This window comes from Babylonia areolata, chromosome 19 (genome assembly GCF_041734735.1).
Source record: "Babylonia areolata isolate BAREFJ2019XMU chromosome 19, ASM4173473v1, whole genome shotgun sequence".
Taxonomy (NCBI): domain Eukaryota; kingdom Metazoa; phylum Mollusca; class Gastropoda; order Neogastropoda; family Buccinidae; genus Babylonia; species Babylonia areolata.
The window spans coordinates 17303077-17320150 of record NC_134894.1 but is presented as its reverse complement, the minus strand read 5'-3'; the positions used below and the strand labels follow the sequence as shown (position 1 = coordinate 17320150).

Sequence of the window (17074 nt, the reverse complement as noted above, 5' to 3'; positions counted from 1 at the left end):
TTTTTTTACTACACCCTCCATTGGATCTTGAGTAGTGGCATGGCAGCAAGTCTTTCAGGTGAGACAATAAACCAAGGTCCTGCATACAGCAAGCACATAGCACACATGAAAGAACCCACAACAACAATCCATTTCGCTAGTAAAACAAATCTACCGTTTTACAGACAGATTACACACAGACACACACACACACAAAAAAAAGGTCACGATGCACTATGGCACCGCACTCTCCCCAAAGAGAAACACTCCAGCTTCACACAGAGAAATCTGTTGTAACAAAAATGTAACATTACAATACAATGCAACACAATATACAATGCAGTACTACAACACAATCCAATGCAACACAACACAATAATACAACACAATGCAATACAAAATAACAAAAACCCACAAAACAACAGAATTCAATACAATATGCTAAAGTACAATACAACACAATACAACATAAAAATACAATGCAATACCACACAATCCAATGCAGCAAAACACAATGACAACACAATAATACAACACAAGAAAAACAACAACACAACATACAATACAATACAATACACTAAAGTACAACACAAGTTAACACAACCACAACACAACACAACACAATACAATGCAACAAAAACTACAACAGAATACAATTTACTCAATACAGACAACCACAACCAAAAAAATACAACACAACTCCACAAAAACCACAACATAGCAATACGATATGCGTAAGTACAAGACAACCACAACACAATAATACAACACAACAAAAACCACAAGAGAATACAATACAATATGCTAACGTACAACACGACCACAACAAAAAACTACAATAGAACAAAAACCACAACAAAATACAACACAACACAATACAATACAACAAAAACCACAGCACAATACAATACAATACGCTACACTAAAGTAAAACACAACACAGTAACACAACACACTGCAATGCAACACAACAAAAACCACAACACAATACAATATGCTACACTAAAGTACAACACAATGACACAACAAAATATAATACAAAATATAACACAATGCAACACAACCACAACACATCAGAACATGATGCAATATGTTTAAATACAACCCAACACAATACAACAAAAACCACAACACAATACAATACACAACGCTAAAGTACAACACAACACAAACAGAACACAGTAACACAACACAACACAACACACAGAAGCCCCCCTGCTGACCTTCAGCCCTTCCCCCTGTCTACACGGGCAGTGTCAGTGACCGTCTGTCCCATGTCCACCTCTGCCTGGGCTGCCCCTCGCAGGGCGTCACCGTCAGTGTCGTGTCGTCCTGACCCAGGGTCAGACATCCCCCGCTCTGCACGTGCACCACCTCGTCACTCTGAAAACGCAGCAACATTCAACACACACAAACACAAAGGGATCGACAAATCACACCGTTCTCCCAACTGACACATTAATCGGAACACATCTGATGCCACCCATACATCCTTACTGATGACAGTGTCAACCACACGGAACCATCTCCCTCTTTCGCTTCATCAAAACCTTGCGCTAAACTCTTTCGGGTCTAGTCTTGAAATCCTACCATTTTCTGAAATAACTCCCCCCAACACTCCCCCTTTTCCATCCAGTTTCTCCACCTTCTGTCTGCATGTGTTTTTGAGCTTTGTCTTTCATCCTGTTGTTTCACAGCTATACATTGTGTGAAACTTATCTACTTATTGATTTATGTATCTTATCTCACTTCATTTCATTTCTCCTTCAAGGTCCTTACAAAGCGCATTGGGGTCACGCTGCTGGTCAGGCATCTGCTTTGCAGATGTGGTGTCGCGTATACGGATTTGTCTGAACGCAGTGACGCCTCCTTGAGTAACTGAACTGAACCGAACCGAACCATAAAAGCTGGGTGAGAAAACGTTTTGATTTGCTTCCGCGACAAGTTTTAGCGCGATAGGTTGCAAACACTTTTACTGTCATTAGTGGACGAGTGAAGACGTCCTTAGCACTCGAGGGGTTAACACTGATGTCACTCACCTCCAGGTAGCGCCAACCCTGACTGTGGGCAAGGTCCTGACAGGGCCGCACCACCACCACCATCCTCCCCTCCACTCCCACGTCCACGTCCAGACAGCCCTCGTCACGCCGGATCTGATCCTCCTTCGTCAGCGTGAAGTGCTGTGATGGTGAGGCGACACTGAGATTAGGTCTCTGTCGTGGTGATGATGATGACGACAATGATGATGATGATGATAATATAATTATAATAATAATATTATTATTATCATTATGCCTCTGACGTTCTTCATTCCGTCGATGTTTCGCCAGAGGTTTAAACACACACACACACACACACACACACACAAACTACAACAACAACAAAAAACACCCTAATCTGAACGCACACATCATATATAATGCAGAAAATTTAAAATGTGTGTGTGTGCGCGTTCGTGCGTGCGTGTGTCGGTGCGTGCGTGCGTGCGTGAGCGCGCGCACGCGGACATGTGTGTGTGTATCTGTATGTCTACGTCTGTCTATGTGTCTGTGTCTCTGTGCATGGACATTTTAACAACAGTTCAGAACTCAACATTTCACAAGCTGCGAAAGACAAAAAGAAGGAACGACAAAGGCCTACTGCACGTGCCAGGCTCCAGGGCGGACAGCTGACCACTGACCCGGATCAGCACGGCAGTGTTACAGCTCAATGAGCTGGATCAGCATGGCAGTGTTACAGCTCACTGACCTGAATCAGCATGGCAGTGTTACAGCTCACTGACCTCGATCAGCACTGCAGTGTTACAGCTCACTGACCCGGATCAGCATGGCAGTGTTACAGCTCACTGACCTGAATCAGCACGGCAGTGTTACAGATCACTGACGTCGATCAACACAGCAGTGTTACAGATCACTGACCTCGATCAACACGGCAGTGTTACAGCTCACTGACCTGAATCAGCACGGCAGTGTTACAGATCACTGACGTCGATCAACACAGCAGTGTTACAGATCACTGACCTCGATCAACACGGCAGTGTTACAGCTCACTGACCTGAATCAGCATGGCAGTGTTACAGATCACTGACCTCGATCAGCACGGCAGTGTTACAGATCACTGACCTGAATCAGCATGGCAGTTACAGCTCACTGACCTCGATCAGCACGGCAGTGTTACAGATCACTGACCTGAATCAGCACGGCAGTGTTACAAATCACTGACCTGAATCAGCACGGCAGTGTTACAGATCACTGACCGAAATCAGCATGGCAGTGTTACAGCTTACTGACCTGAATCAGCATGGCAGTGTTACAGATCACTGACCTCGATCAGCACTGCAGTGTTACAGCTCACTGACCTCAATCAACATGACAGTGTTACAGTTCACTGACCTGAATCAGCACTGCAGTGTTACAGCTCACTGACCTGAATCAGCATGGCAGTGTTACAGCTCACTGACCTGAATCAGCACGGCAGTGTTACAGCTCACTGACCTGAATCAGCATGGCAGTGTTACAGCTCACTGACCTGAATCAGCACGGCAGTGTTACAGCTCACTGACATGAATCAGCACGGCAGTGTTACAGCTCACTGACCTGAATCAGCATGGCAGTGTTACAGCTCACTGACCTGAATCAGCATGGCAGTTACAGCTCACTGACATGAATCAGCACGGCAGTGTTACAGCTCACTGACATGAATCAGCACGGCAGTGTTACAGCTCACTGACCTGAATCAGCATGGCAGTGTTACAGCTGACATGAATCAGCACGGCAGTGTTACAGCTCACTGACCTGGATCAGCATGGCAGTGTTACAGCTCACTGACCTGAATCAGCATGGCAGTGTTACAGATCACTGACCTCGATCAGCACGGCAGTGTTACAGCTCACTGACCTGGATCAGCATGGCAGTGTTACAGCTCACTGACCTCGATCAGTATGGCAGTGTTACAGCTCACTGACCTGGATCAGCATGGCAGTGTTACAGCTCACTGACCTGAATCAGCATGGCAGTTACAGCTCACTGACATGAATCAGCACGGCAGTGTTACAGCTCACTGACCTGAATATCAGCACTGCAGTGGTACAGCTCACTGACCTCGATCAGTATGGCAGTGTTACAGCTCACTGACCTGAATCAGTGTGGCAGTGTTACAGCTCACTGACCTGAATCAGCATGGCAGTTACAGCTCACTGACATGAATCAGCACGGCAGTGTTACAGCTCACTGACCTGAATATCAGCACTGCAGTGGTACAGCTCACTGACCTGAATATCAGCACTGCAGTGTTACAGCTCACTGACATGAATCAGCACTGCAGTGTTGCAGTTCACTGACCTGAATCAGCACGGCAGTGTTACAGCTCACTGACATGAATCAGCACTGCAGTGTTACAGCTCACTGACCAGAATCAGCACGGCAGTGTTACAGCTCACTGACATGAATCAGCACTGCAGTGTTGCAGTTCACTGACCTGAATCAGCACGGCAGTGTTGCAGCTCACTGACCTGAATCAGCACGGCAGTGTTACAGCTCACTTACCTGAATCAGCACGGCAGTGTTGCAGGGCTTGGCAGACACGGGGGTGTTGTTCTTGTAATGCACTGCTGTCTCCACACACCGCGAAGGCACTGCGGCTCCGTTCTGTATCTGCGTAAAAAAAACAACACCACAGGTCATCGTCTTCAACCAGTTTTACTTCTTTTTTTTTGTCTTGTTTTGGAGGCCAAGTGGAAGAACCGTATATGCATTGGACTTCCCAGCCAGTGTTCACCAGTGATCAGGGTTCCAGGCCCTGTTTCGGCATGGTGCTGTGTCCTTGGGGAAAGGCACTTTACTCCGATTTTTTCTCACTCCACCCAGCATTGACATCGGTTGAGGAAGGTTAAAACAGCGGAAGGAGAGAAACTGGGCCCCGCCTTCCTACAGACACGAGCGCTGAATACAGTGGACATGAATTCTCTATGGAACCTAAAACCTTAACTTTCAACTGGAAACACTGGAAACGTAGGCCCGCACACACACACGTGCGCACACACACACGCGCGCGCGCGCACACACGCACCCCCCTACACCACCACCCACCCACACACGCACACACAGACACACACACACAACACACAACCCCTCCCACCCCCGACGCCCCCACCCCCACAGCGAATCCTAATCTGTATGGAGAGAGCTGCCCAGCCACCACCCTCCCCCTTCCAGTCCGGCCTCAGGAGTCCTGAAGGGATGCACAGCACAACATTCTGAGCTCCGCCACTACCATGGATGAACACCACCAACACACAGAGCTGCCCAGCCACCACCCTCCCCCTTCCAGTCCGGCCTCAGGAGTCCTAAAGGGATGCACAGCACAACATTCTGAGCTCCACCACTACCATGGATGAACACCACCAGCACACTGTAGCAGCAACCTTTGTGGCATGTGGCATGTAAGGGCCAACACCAAACAGACCGTCAAATTCAATGGTGAAGACTGATTCTGGAGACACGCAGCAGAAAGTTTCCTTTACACACTGAGATCGCAAATAGCCAAGTGGTTTAAGCGTTGGACTTTCAATCTGAGGGTCCCGGGTTCGAATCACGGTAACGGTGCCTGGTGGGTAAAGGGTGGAGATTTTTCCGATCTCCCAGGTCAACATATGTGCAGACCTGCTAGTGCCTGAACCCCCTTCGTGTGTATACGCACGCAGAAGATCAAATACGCACGTTAAAGATCCTGTAACCCATGTCAGTGTTCGGTGGGTTATGGAGACACGAAAATACCCAGCATGCATGAACCACGACAGAGTCATCGGCAAGTCGATGTTGGTCGTGTAACGGAAAGAAGAAGAAGTAGTTTGAACTTACTTGTATCTTCATCTTCATCATCATCTTCAACCTCCTCCTCTTCTTTGTTCATGGGCTGCGTCTCCCACGTTCACTTGTATACACGAATGGGCTTTTTTTCGTGCATGACAATTTTTTACCCCAGCTATGTAGGGAGGCATACTCCGTTTCCTGGAAGACTTAACTTGTATTATTTTTTTCCGGTGGTCTCTCACCAATTTGCCTCAGCACACCGGAGGCTCACTCACCTGTCCCGTGGCCTTGCTGTGGACGGGCAGGTAGAGGTCAGGATATACAGTGTCCAGGTACCACCGGAAGGACCTGCAGCCTAACGACCTCCTCAGGGCCTTCCGCTCCGCCACGTCCCCAAACTCCACCTGGGTGCACGTGCATGTAGGTCACTGATGTGTTCTGTGTGCATGTGGCATGTAGGTCACTGATGTGTTCTGTGTGCACCCCCCCCCCCCTTCCTCCCAAGGAAATCGTGTTACAGGTCCAGATTCATTCATTCACTCTCTACCCCCCCCACCCCCCCACTACCCAACTCCACCCATACTGGCCCACACACAACACAAAACTGGCATGCCATAGGATGCATCGCAAAGAAAAGCAGGAAAACCCATACACGAAAAACCCATACACCCGTCGACTATGAAAGGAAGCAGCATTGTCCGCTGCTCTTAACGAAAACACATGTTCGAAGAAATGTGCATGAATGGGATTTTGTTTGTTTACACGTTTAGTTGCATACCTATGTTTAGTGTTCGTTCAATAAGATAAATACATATTAAAAGAAATTATATTTAAAAATCCTATCACGGAGGACAACTAGATACTTCTTTTTGCTAGAACCAGTTTCTAATGCAACTGTGTTGTCAACATACGGATTTTTTTCTTTGTGTTGTAAATGTCTGCTTTCTATCGTTTGTTAAATGTGCTTCTGTTCTTTGTACCACGTAGCAAATGAATATAACACACACACACACACACACACACACACACACAGAAAGACAGCCAGAAGCTACAGCACCTGTCGGTAGAAAATCCTGTCATGGTAGAACAGCTTGTACTCGTCCATCCACACCTCCGCCACCCTCAGACAGTTTTTGGTCAGCACATCCCCGTCAGGGCCCCAGCTGTAGGGGGCGGTGTAGCGGAACATGTGACCCACGTGCGAACAGGGGATGATCTCCACGCGGCCCCCACACATCCACGTCTGTCCGGAGAGAGGCCAGGTTAGGGTTAAAGATCCCATAGCCTTTTACGGACATCGGGATAAGTGAGTACACAACCACTGCGTCAACATGGGATGGCGGAGTGAGAAGACAAGACACACAGACGAACAGACAGTACAGACAGATGGAGACAAGGAGATCCCCAGACAGTTTGGGAAAATATACCTGAAGGAACACACTGAGACCTTGCGGAACATATACTCCGTCAAAGGAACAGACCTGGGGGAACATAAGATTTGAAGGGACATAAAACTGTGGAACATAGACCACGAGGAATACAGACCTGGGAAAACGCAGACCTGGGGGAACACAGACCTGGGGGAACACAGAGCTGGGGGAACACAGACCTGGGGGAACACAGAGCTGGGGGAACACAGAGCTGGGGGAACACAGACATGAGGGAACATAGACCTGGGGGAACACAGACCTGGGGAACACAGACCTGGGGGAACACAGACCTGGGGAACAGACATGAGGGAACATAGACCTGGGGGAACACAGACCTGGGGGAACACAGACCTAGGGGAACATAGACCTGGGGGAACACAGACCTGGGGAAACATAGACCTGGTAGAACACAGGCCTGGGGAAACATAGACCTGCTGGAGGGAACACAGACCTAGGGGAACACAGACCTAGGGGAACACAGACCTGGGGGAACACAGACCTGGGGGAACACAGACCTGGGGGAACACAGACCTGGGGGAACACAGACCTGGGGGAACACAGACCTGAGGGAACATAGACCTGGAGGGAACACAGACCTAGGGGAACACAGACCTGGTAGAACATAGGCCTGGTAGAACACAGACCTGGGGGAACATAGACCTGGTAGAACACAGACCTGGGGGAACATAGACCTGGGAGAACACAGACCTGGGGAAACACAGACCTGGGGGGGGGAACACAGACCTGGGGGAACATAGACCTGGGGGAACACACACAGATCTGGGGGAACACACACAGACCTGGGAGGGAACACAGACATGCTCCCGAGAGCTGTTCCTGCCCACCTTGAAGGACAACTCCATGTTCTCGCAGCCCCAGATCTTCAGGCCTGGGTCGTACAGCCCCAGTCTCTGGAAGGTCGACTTGGCCACTGCGAAACAGCACCCTAGGTGGGTGGGGCTCCTGCACACACACACACACACACACACATACATGCATCACACGCACGCACGCACACTTTCCATAAAGACAAAGACAGACAGACGGACACACTGAAACTTAGTGAGAAAGAGACAGGAGGTAAAGAGACATAAAGTTGGAAGACAGGAGGACACCACCTACCCTCTCCCTCAACCCTCCCCGCTCCCGCACCCCCTCCTCATAATCCCCTCCCCCCTCATTTAAAAAACTTAAAAAAACTAAAGTAAGTTATTATACATAATCCCAGAAACTCTCAAATCCATCCACCAAGACTAGAATAATAATAAATAATTATTATATTTATATAGCGCTGAATCTTGTAAAGAGACAAATCAAAGCGCTTTCGCACCAGTCATTCACACGCATGCATAATTCTAAAACTGGAAAAAAAAAAGAAGCTAAAGACAAGGAAGAGGCAGGGAAGGGAGGCTATGTTCGGAAGAGGTGGGTTTTAAGGCCAGACTTGAAAGAGCTGAGTGTGGAAACCTGACGAAGCGAAAGAGGAAGTTCATTCCAATTACAAGGTCCAGAGACAGAGAAAGAACGGCGACCAGCAGTCGAGTGTTTGTATCTGGGTATGCGTAAACAGAGTGGATCCGAAGCCGATCGTAGAGAGCGAGATGGAGTGCAGAGGTGAAGGCAGCCAAAGAGATAGGAAGGGGCAGATTTGTGAATACATTTATAACATAGAATGCTGATCTTGTATTTTATTCTGTGTGAGACAGGGAGCCAGTGGAGATGTTGCAAAAGAGGAGACATCAAAGAATATTACCACCTCAAACCTCCAGCAACAGAAAACCAAACCAAACCAAGCAAAACACTTCATGCGAATGCAAAATTAAAGTTAAGAAATCAATCAAATCGTTTAAAACACTCCAAGCCTATACAAATCGTTTAAATCATTTTAACTCCGACTTTACCTCACTCCACCCAGGTGTGAATAGGGGTAGGTGGAATAAGAGGAGAGGATTGGGCCCCGCCTTCCTACAGTACTCCGAGCCACGAACCTATATACATCCGTGACTCCGAGCCCAAAAGACACAGTAGATAAGAAATCACTCAAACGATCGTCGCTCATTAAAGACTTTGGGACCTTTAACTTTTAACCACTACACCCACCTTATGGGTTCAAACCCGCTGCGCCGCGCTCCGCTCTGAGGGTGGATCCACATGAAGTAGAGGTCCAGGTCGAAGCCCCCCCTGGCGGTGTTGGGGCCGCGGGACGGGTGGTAGCGGAAGGTGTGCAGGTCGATGTGGTCCGTCACCGGCACGGCCACCACTTGCTGGTTCTCAGAGATGCGGGCCAGGAGGGGCTCCAGCCAGCCTGCAGGGAGGGAGAGAAACACTTTGTTTCTTTTTCTTTTCTTTTCTTTTTAACCCTTTCACCGCCAGTCAATTCAGAGTGCAAAGATTCCCTTGCGCTACAAACACAGAAAATATGGTGTCTAAGAATAGCTGGGGATTCCCCCTGTGATGTGTAGAAGATATGGCCTATCCTACCACCGAACATAAAGAGCAGGAGGTTCATGGATACCAGACCCATGATCTGGTCACCCTTCAGTGACATGGGTCCTCTTCCTAGCTGCTGCATAAATGCGAGCTTGGCAGTGAAAGGGTTAATAATCATTTGTGTTCAAGTTTAACATTATTTTAGACATACAATGATGATATGATTATTATTAGTAATTATGTATTATTTAAACAGTGTTTAATAAAATAAAAATAAAAATAAAAAGATAAATAAATAGATTACTGTTACATTCGTGGTGGTCTTTTCCACTCATCCCTCTCTCTTTTCCCCCTTTTGTTAAATTTTATTTCATTTATTTGATTTGATTTTTTTTAATATCCCATTTTGACCATTTTATGGGCACATATGAAAGTACCAGTACTTTGTATATATGTACATGTGTGTGAATATCTGTGTGTGTCTGTGTATGTATGCGTGCGTGTGTGAATGTGTGCGTGTATATATATATATATATATATATATATATATATATATATATATATATATATCTGTGTGTGTGTGTGTGTGTGTGTGTGTGTGTGTGTGTGTGTGTGTGTGTGTAATTCGATAGTAAATAGACAGAGGCCTCTTCGACAATCCAAATCATACTTTCCGAGGCGCTCACCATCTGAAACGAGTGTTTGTTAAACCGAAAGTTATGTCCATACACACACACACACACACACACACACACAGCCTCCCACCTTCAGGCACTTCACAGTGGGAGTCCAGGAAGGCGGCCACGTGACCCGTCACGTGATGAAAGCCCGCCATGCGGGCCGCCATCAGCCCGGATCGGTTGGCCAGACGGACCAACTTGACCCTGTCCAGCAGGGACACGTAGTCCTCCAGGGGTCTGCCCAGGTGCTCTGTGGACACACAGCACAACTAACAATGGTCCAGGTCAAGGTTTATTCCAGAAAAGCCCCTCCAATTCTCGGCAACTGTCTTGTTATGTAGCAAAGTGCAGCGTGCCAGTGGTAGTATGGTGTGAAACAGCATGCGCATAGTGTGTGTGTGTGTGTGTGTGGGGGGGGGGAATAGCGTCATGTCTACAAATCACACACAAAGTTATTATTATTATTATCATTATTGTTGCTGCAACTGTCATAATTACAATAATTATCATTATGGTCATCATCATCATCACCACTATCATCTTTACCCATGTCTGAAGCGTCGTCCACGAGGACGAGCTCCGTGAGGAGGGCGGGGGGAGAGGCCCCCAGCACGCTGTGCACCGTCCTCAGCAGGATGCTCCAGGCCTCGTTGTGGAACACCACCACCACCCCGGCCCTCGGCAAACTCTCCACGAAGTACCGCTTCGCTCGGCACCTGATATGGGAGACAACCCACAGATCTAAAAATATACATGTCAGTAGAGAAAACCAAGCAGTAGACTGACATGGGTGTACCAGTTAGGGAATCCAAACCAGTTTTTTTTTTTTTTTTTTTTTTTTTTTTTAACTCGATGTGTGTGTGTGTGTGTGTGTGTGTGTGTGTGTGTGTGTGTGTGTGTGCCAGTTAAAATTAAAAAAAGCAGCATTTTCACACCGGTAGGCTACAAGCCACAATTCCTGCTTTCAGTTTCAGTTTCTTGGATGAGTCAACACTTGCGGACTGACTCGGATCCAAATACACTGCACACACGGGTACCCGCTCCTAAAACTGGTGAGAACCGTATATTTACTCATTTTCTCATATTATGCAAATCGGAAGTATCTGTTAAGCCTCAGTTGGGTTGGGAGGGTATGTTTCCAATGAATCTAGAGTCGAAGAGAAACAGAATATTCACTTACACCAGACAAGAAAAAAAACAACAGCCATGTTTACATTTGACTAACCAACATATGCTAATTGTAACACACACACACACCTTCGACCTACTGCACACAAACTAGCAACCCCCACCCCACCCACTCACCCTCACCACCACCACTCAAACACACCACCACCACCACCACTCACACACATACCACCACTACCAACACTCACACACATACCACCACTACCAACACTCACACACACATGACCACCACCACCACCACCACTCAAACACACCACCACCACCACCACTCACACACATACCACCACTACCAACACTCACACACACACGACCACCACCACGCACACACACACGACCACCACCACCACAAACACGCACACACACACACACCACCACCACTCACCCACACCTCTACACACACCCTCGCCAACAACAACACACGTACTCTGGTTCCAACGCATCATGGATGGTTCTCCTCAGGGGAATGAGGTCACTGACGAAGACGTTGGCGTGGAACCGCCGGTATCCCTCCTCGTACCGCTGCCGTTGGGCCCTGTCCAGCCCGGCCTTGTCCACCTCCACACCCCGACCCCCGTACCCTGACCACACACACACACACACACACACACACACGCACACACATATGCACATGGAGAGAATGAGAGAGAGAGAGAGATACACACATACACACACGACACAGACACACTGCATGTTGCAATGGGTTTTACTTGTGCTTGTAAATGCATGCTGTACGTGTGATCACGGTATATCGTCTCATCCGAAAAACTAGCATCCAGACCACCACTCAAGGTCTAGAGGGGGGGCGGCGGGGTGGAGTAAACATTCCGGTCCACACACGGTACTTGAACTCATGGACACTCGCTTCCTACAGTTGGGTATATTACATCCAGGCCACCACCTCCACACTGTCTGCCTTATATATCATCCAAAGCCAGTTCTGAGCAGAACGAAGTCGTCTTCTTGGATAAATACGTGATACCTCCGTTCAGTTCAGTTCAGTTATTCAAGGAGGCGGCACTGCGCTTGGTTTGTATATATGTGTGTGGGGTTGGGGTTGGGGGATATGGGCGTACGTGTGTGTGCTTGTACAAGAGTGTGTGTGTGTGTGTGTGTGTGTATGTGTGTGTGTGTGCCTTGGAAGCTGCGATACGTAGCCTTGAAATGAGTGTGTGGAGGAGGTTGGGGGGGACGGGTGGGGGGGAGGTGCAGGGTAATGTGTGTGTGTGTATGTGTGAGTGTGTATGTGTGTGTGTTGGGGCTCATGTACGTTTATGTGTATTTGATTGTGCTTTCATGTCTGTGAAACTGCATGTTTGTTGCATATGTTATGCATGTGCGTGTGTGTGTGCATGTGTGTCTGCATGTTTTTCATTTATTTCAGTGCTTATTTATCATCACTGTTTTTTGGGTTTTTTTGGTTTTTTTTGTGCGCTTAGACCTGACCATCAAGATTTTGTGCCTGATAAATATATTAGTAGTAGTAGTACTATTTTTATGTATTTATTTTTTTTTTATTTACTTTTTTTTTCTCAAGGCCTGACTAAGCAGCACGTTGGGTTACGCTGCTGGTCAGGCATCTGCTTTGCAGATGTGGTGTAGCGTATATGGATTTGACGCCTTTGACGCAGTGACGCCTCCTTGAGCTACTGATACTGATACTGATACTTTTCGAGGACGCATGCTGGCCACATACCTCTGTCTTCAGCCCTCCCCGTTTTCTGTCGGGATTACCTCGCCCTCAGCTTATGGTTCAAAAGCCTGCCCTGGGAGCACATGGGGTTTGGGTTATATCATGGACCCAGCTCGAAGTTTTCCTTCAGTTTTCCTTCCCTCATACTATCTGACCCAAAGCTGGGGCAAGTGCCGGGTTGTGTGCACTCGCAGATGGGCCTGTGCACAATGCCTTCTAGGAGGGCATGCTACTCCCTGATTCACGAGCTGCCCAGTTTATAGTACCATCTGGTAAAGGATGGGACCCTTCGCCACACACAGAGACGGTCTTGGATAGGGAGAGGCTGTGCTGGATCGGGGTCTAATCCCGCAATGGCTGCAGAACACAGTCAACATCAACACTGTCACGTTAACTCTCTCAATACGAACGGCGAAAGAGACGACGTTAACAGCGTTTCACCCCAGTTACCATCATCAAAATATTGCAAGCGGAAGGCTCTTATACTGAAGAGGTGAATGTTGACAAAGAATACCACAATTTTGACGACGGAAGCTAAAGGTTGGGTCATTCAGACACCAACTGGACATCCGAGGGGTCTGTGTAGAAGAGAAGAGAGGACTGGCTGTACTGAGTGAGTTAATGAATGCATATTTCCGCTTCTTTTTAGCACTGATGATCCGGTTTTTTTCCCCTCTCCACCACACGCCCCCTTTTCGTTTTCCATGATTTGTCGGCAATACTGGTAAGGTTAGAGGTCGTATGAATAGGCAATGAGGTGAACATCCGGAGTTCGGGGGAACTGAACATCACTGTTTTGTTCTTACAATTCTTTCTTTTGTTTATAATTCAGGCTGCAACGTATACCTATAATTCCTGCCTGCAGGGACATCCGTCATATATTTAGTGCTTGTTTTGACTTACATGCAGATCTATGTACACTTTCCAGGACTTGACTATAAAGTGTGTATTTTCCTTTATATTTCGTTGCATTTCTATTGTGACATTTTCAAACAAGATCACTGTTTCAACCAGCTCAGGCTGCTTGCTTTGGACCGATTTGTTTCCAGCTGTGCACAAGCTGTCGCATCCGTGCTAGGATCAGAACGATACAGTTTGGGTTTTTATCACAGGGGGAAAGCGCTGACTGCAGTACCTTTCCTGCGGTGGGCGAGAGGGGAGGTCATGTGCATAGCGGTTGTGTTGAATTCTAACGACTTACTGGCTTCAAGTTGTTCAGAATACCTACTGCATGGGGTCTTGGTGTTGTGAAGGTTTCGCTGTTCGAGAGGGAATTATGTATGGGGAACTTGTTCTGAAATTCGAAATATGTAATGTAGAAGGCAATGCATACAGCGAGGACGATTGTAAACCCCCCCTACCCCTACACACACACTCCTTTTTACTACAGGTGGTCAGTGAGTTTTGCTATTCACCGGCCGATGTTACTGACATTTTGAAACTTTCGGAAATCGTAACAAGCCTCAGCCATGTTGGCCTGAATCATCATCTCCTACCATCATTCAAGTTGTGAAGGAATATGGGTCTCTCTCTCTTTTTTTTCTTTCTCGTTACACTTTTCAAAATACTCCGCGGATGAAATTCGAATCAATTAAGTTAATTAAATGAATACACTAACAGAAATCGTGGAGCTCCACGCCCACAACATCCCACGTCCATGCTCAATCAAGCGCGCGTGTTCACATGCACCGTGTGTGTGTGTGTGTGTGTGTGTGTGTGTGTGTGTGTGTGTGTGTGTGTGTGACTGTGTGGGTGGGTGTGCGCGCGCGCACATGTACCGTGTGTGTTCGTGTGTGTGAGCCTCTGTGTGTGTGTGTGTGTGTGTGTGTGTGTGTGTGTGTGTGTGTGTGCACCGTGTGTGTATGTGTGTGTTAAGAATTTCATTCAGCGTCAAATCCATGGTTTATTCTGCATCAAAGAGAAGAAATGAATAGCTCCCTAAATAAGAAAAAAAAATCATCAGATGAAGGAATATAAACAACTAGTTAATAATTTTCTACCTTAGTACCCTAAATTTTGGGACCCTATTTGAACGAAACATTTCGTGCGTTTTGCAATGCCGGCAAACACATGTGAGAAATGACATGTAACGTGAACAATATGCTACCTTTCTAATCATGAGTTGGGATTTAAGGACAACGCGAAATGACCCATACCATGAACAGGAACCACACACACATACACGTGTGTGTGTGTTTCTGTGTGTGTGTGTGTGTGTGTGTGTGTGTGTGTGTGTGTGTGTCTGTGTGTGTGTGTGTGTGTGTGTGTGTGTGTGTGTGTGTGTGTGTATGCACCGTGTTTGTGTTAAGAATTTCATTCAGCGTCAAATCCATGGTTTATTCTACATCAAAGAAGAAATGAATAGCTCCCTAAATAAGAAAAAAAAATCATCAGATGAAGGACTATAAACAACTAGTTAATAATTTTCTACTTTAGTACCCTAAATTTTGGGACCCTATTTGAACGAAACATTTCGTGGTTTTGCAATGCCGGCAAACACATGTGAGAAATGACATGTAACGTGAACAATATGCTACCTTTCTAATCATGAGTTGGGATTTAAGGACAACGCGAAATGACCCATACCATGAACAGGAACCACACACACATACACGTGTGTGTGTGTGTGTGTGTGTGTGTGTGTGTGTGTGTGTGTGTGTGTGTGTGCGCGCGCGCGCGCGCGCGCGCGTATCTTTGAAATCATGATACAAAAATAGAAAATCAACCTGTAAGCCAGTCTTACTCGGGGATCGTGGGTCGTCCCTCCATGGCAACACCAGCACCCTTTGTCGCTCCCGAAAAAACAACAAAAAACAAAACCGAACAAAAACTGAATGAATTTCAGCTTGCAATATAGCTCACCCTCACCTGGAGATTGTGGGTCGTTCCACGTCTCCTGCAGCACTCTGGCACTGCCATTATTATTCCCCTGCTTGTCGCTCACGGCCGTGTCAGCAGCAGCAACAACGACAGCAGCATCATTATGAACTTGTCCTTCCACAGTTTCCCTCGCTGTCCCGCTGAACAGTGACTGTTCCAAGCGGCCCAGCAGTGTCATGTTCCCGGCTAGTGCACGTGCCACTCGTGCAAGGCGAAAGTTCACGTCGTCGCCGCGACCTGATTCAGTTGTTGTCAAGCGTGTGTTGTGCCGTTGGGAATTTGGGCCACTGTCAGATGTTCGTGGCGAGAAGAGAAACAGGGCAACAATAACCAGATAGAGCACGGTCCCGACCAACAATGACAAGTGTACAGCGCGACGACTGGGCATGTTGATAATGATAATTATTAGTAGTATTATGACCGTTTTGAACCGCTTTGCTGAGGTTATCTATTGTTATGAGTATTAGTTACTTAGTTTTTCTGTTCAGCTCCGAGGTGTTACGGCTCTGTACGAAGGCCAATGAGCCATACGTGTTTTGATACGTCTGTTGATCGAACGATTTCGGTGATACTGATTGAAGTTTGGAAGTAAAAACAAAAACAAAAAACAACAATCAGTGAAAACAAAACTGCTGTTGCAGTGGCGATGCAGTTGAATCTGCTCGAGATTTAAGCAGCAGCAAAGGACGCATTTGTATGCCTCGTAGTATACTATTAGTACTTGTTGAAGCAGCAGTGGTATTCAAAAACAGTAGTGGTTGGAGGAGAAACAGATACAGAAGGAACTCGATGATACTGGAACTCGCTTGTCGTGAATCAAAGCTGTCAAAGTCCTGGCACGTTGAACGGTCTGTTTTGCGTTTCACGCCAGATTCAGCTTCAATTCAGTTCAAGGTGTCAAATCCTGCGGACTGATCCATATGCGCGACACCACATGTGCTGTTTTACGTCCTGTTCAACGCTTCTTCTTTCCGTTACACAACCAAC

At 47.1% G+C, this 17074-nt stretch overlaps 1 protein-coding gene across 1 annotated transcript; it reads right to left on the bottom strand.

The window, feature by feature from the left end:
- Window positions 1-1322: 1322 nt before the first annotated feature.
- Window positions 1323-16265, bottom strand: LOC143294111 (polypeptide N-acetylgalactosaminyltransferase 5-like). The gene is made up of 12 exons (XM_076605544.1): window positions 16076-16265; window positions 11942-12095; window positions 10876-11045; window positions 10415-10579; window positions 9320-9524; window positions 8065-8182; window positions 6847-7032; window positions 6065-6193; window positions 4524-4631; window positions 2019-2159; window positions 1419-1429; window positions 1323-1362 (listed from the first exon to the last, which is right to left on the bottom strand). The coding sequence occupies exons 1-12, from the start codon at window positions 16263-16265 to the stop codon at window positions 1323-1325; spliced, it is 1617 nt and encodes a 538-aa protein (XP_076461659.1).
- Window positions 16266-17074: the final 809 nt, after the last annotated feature.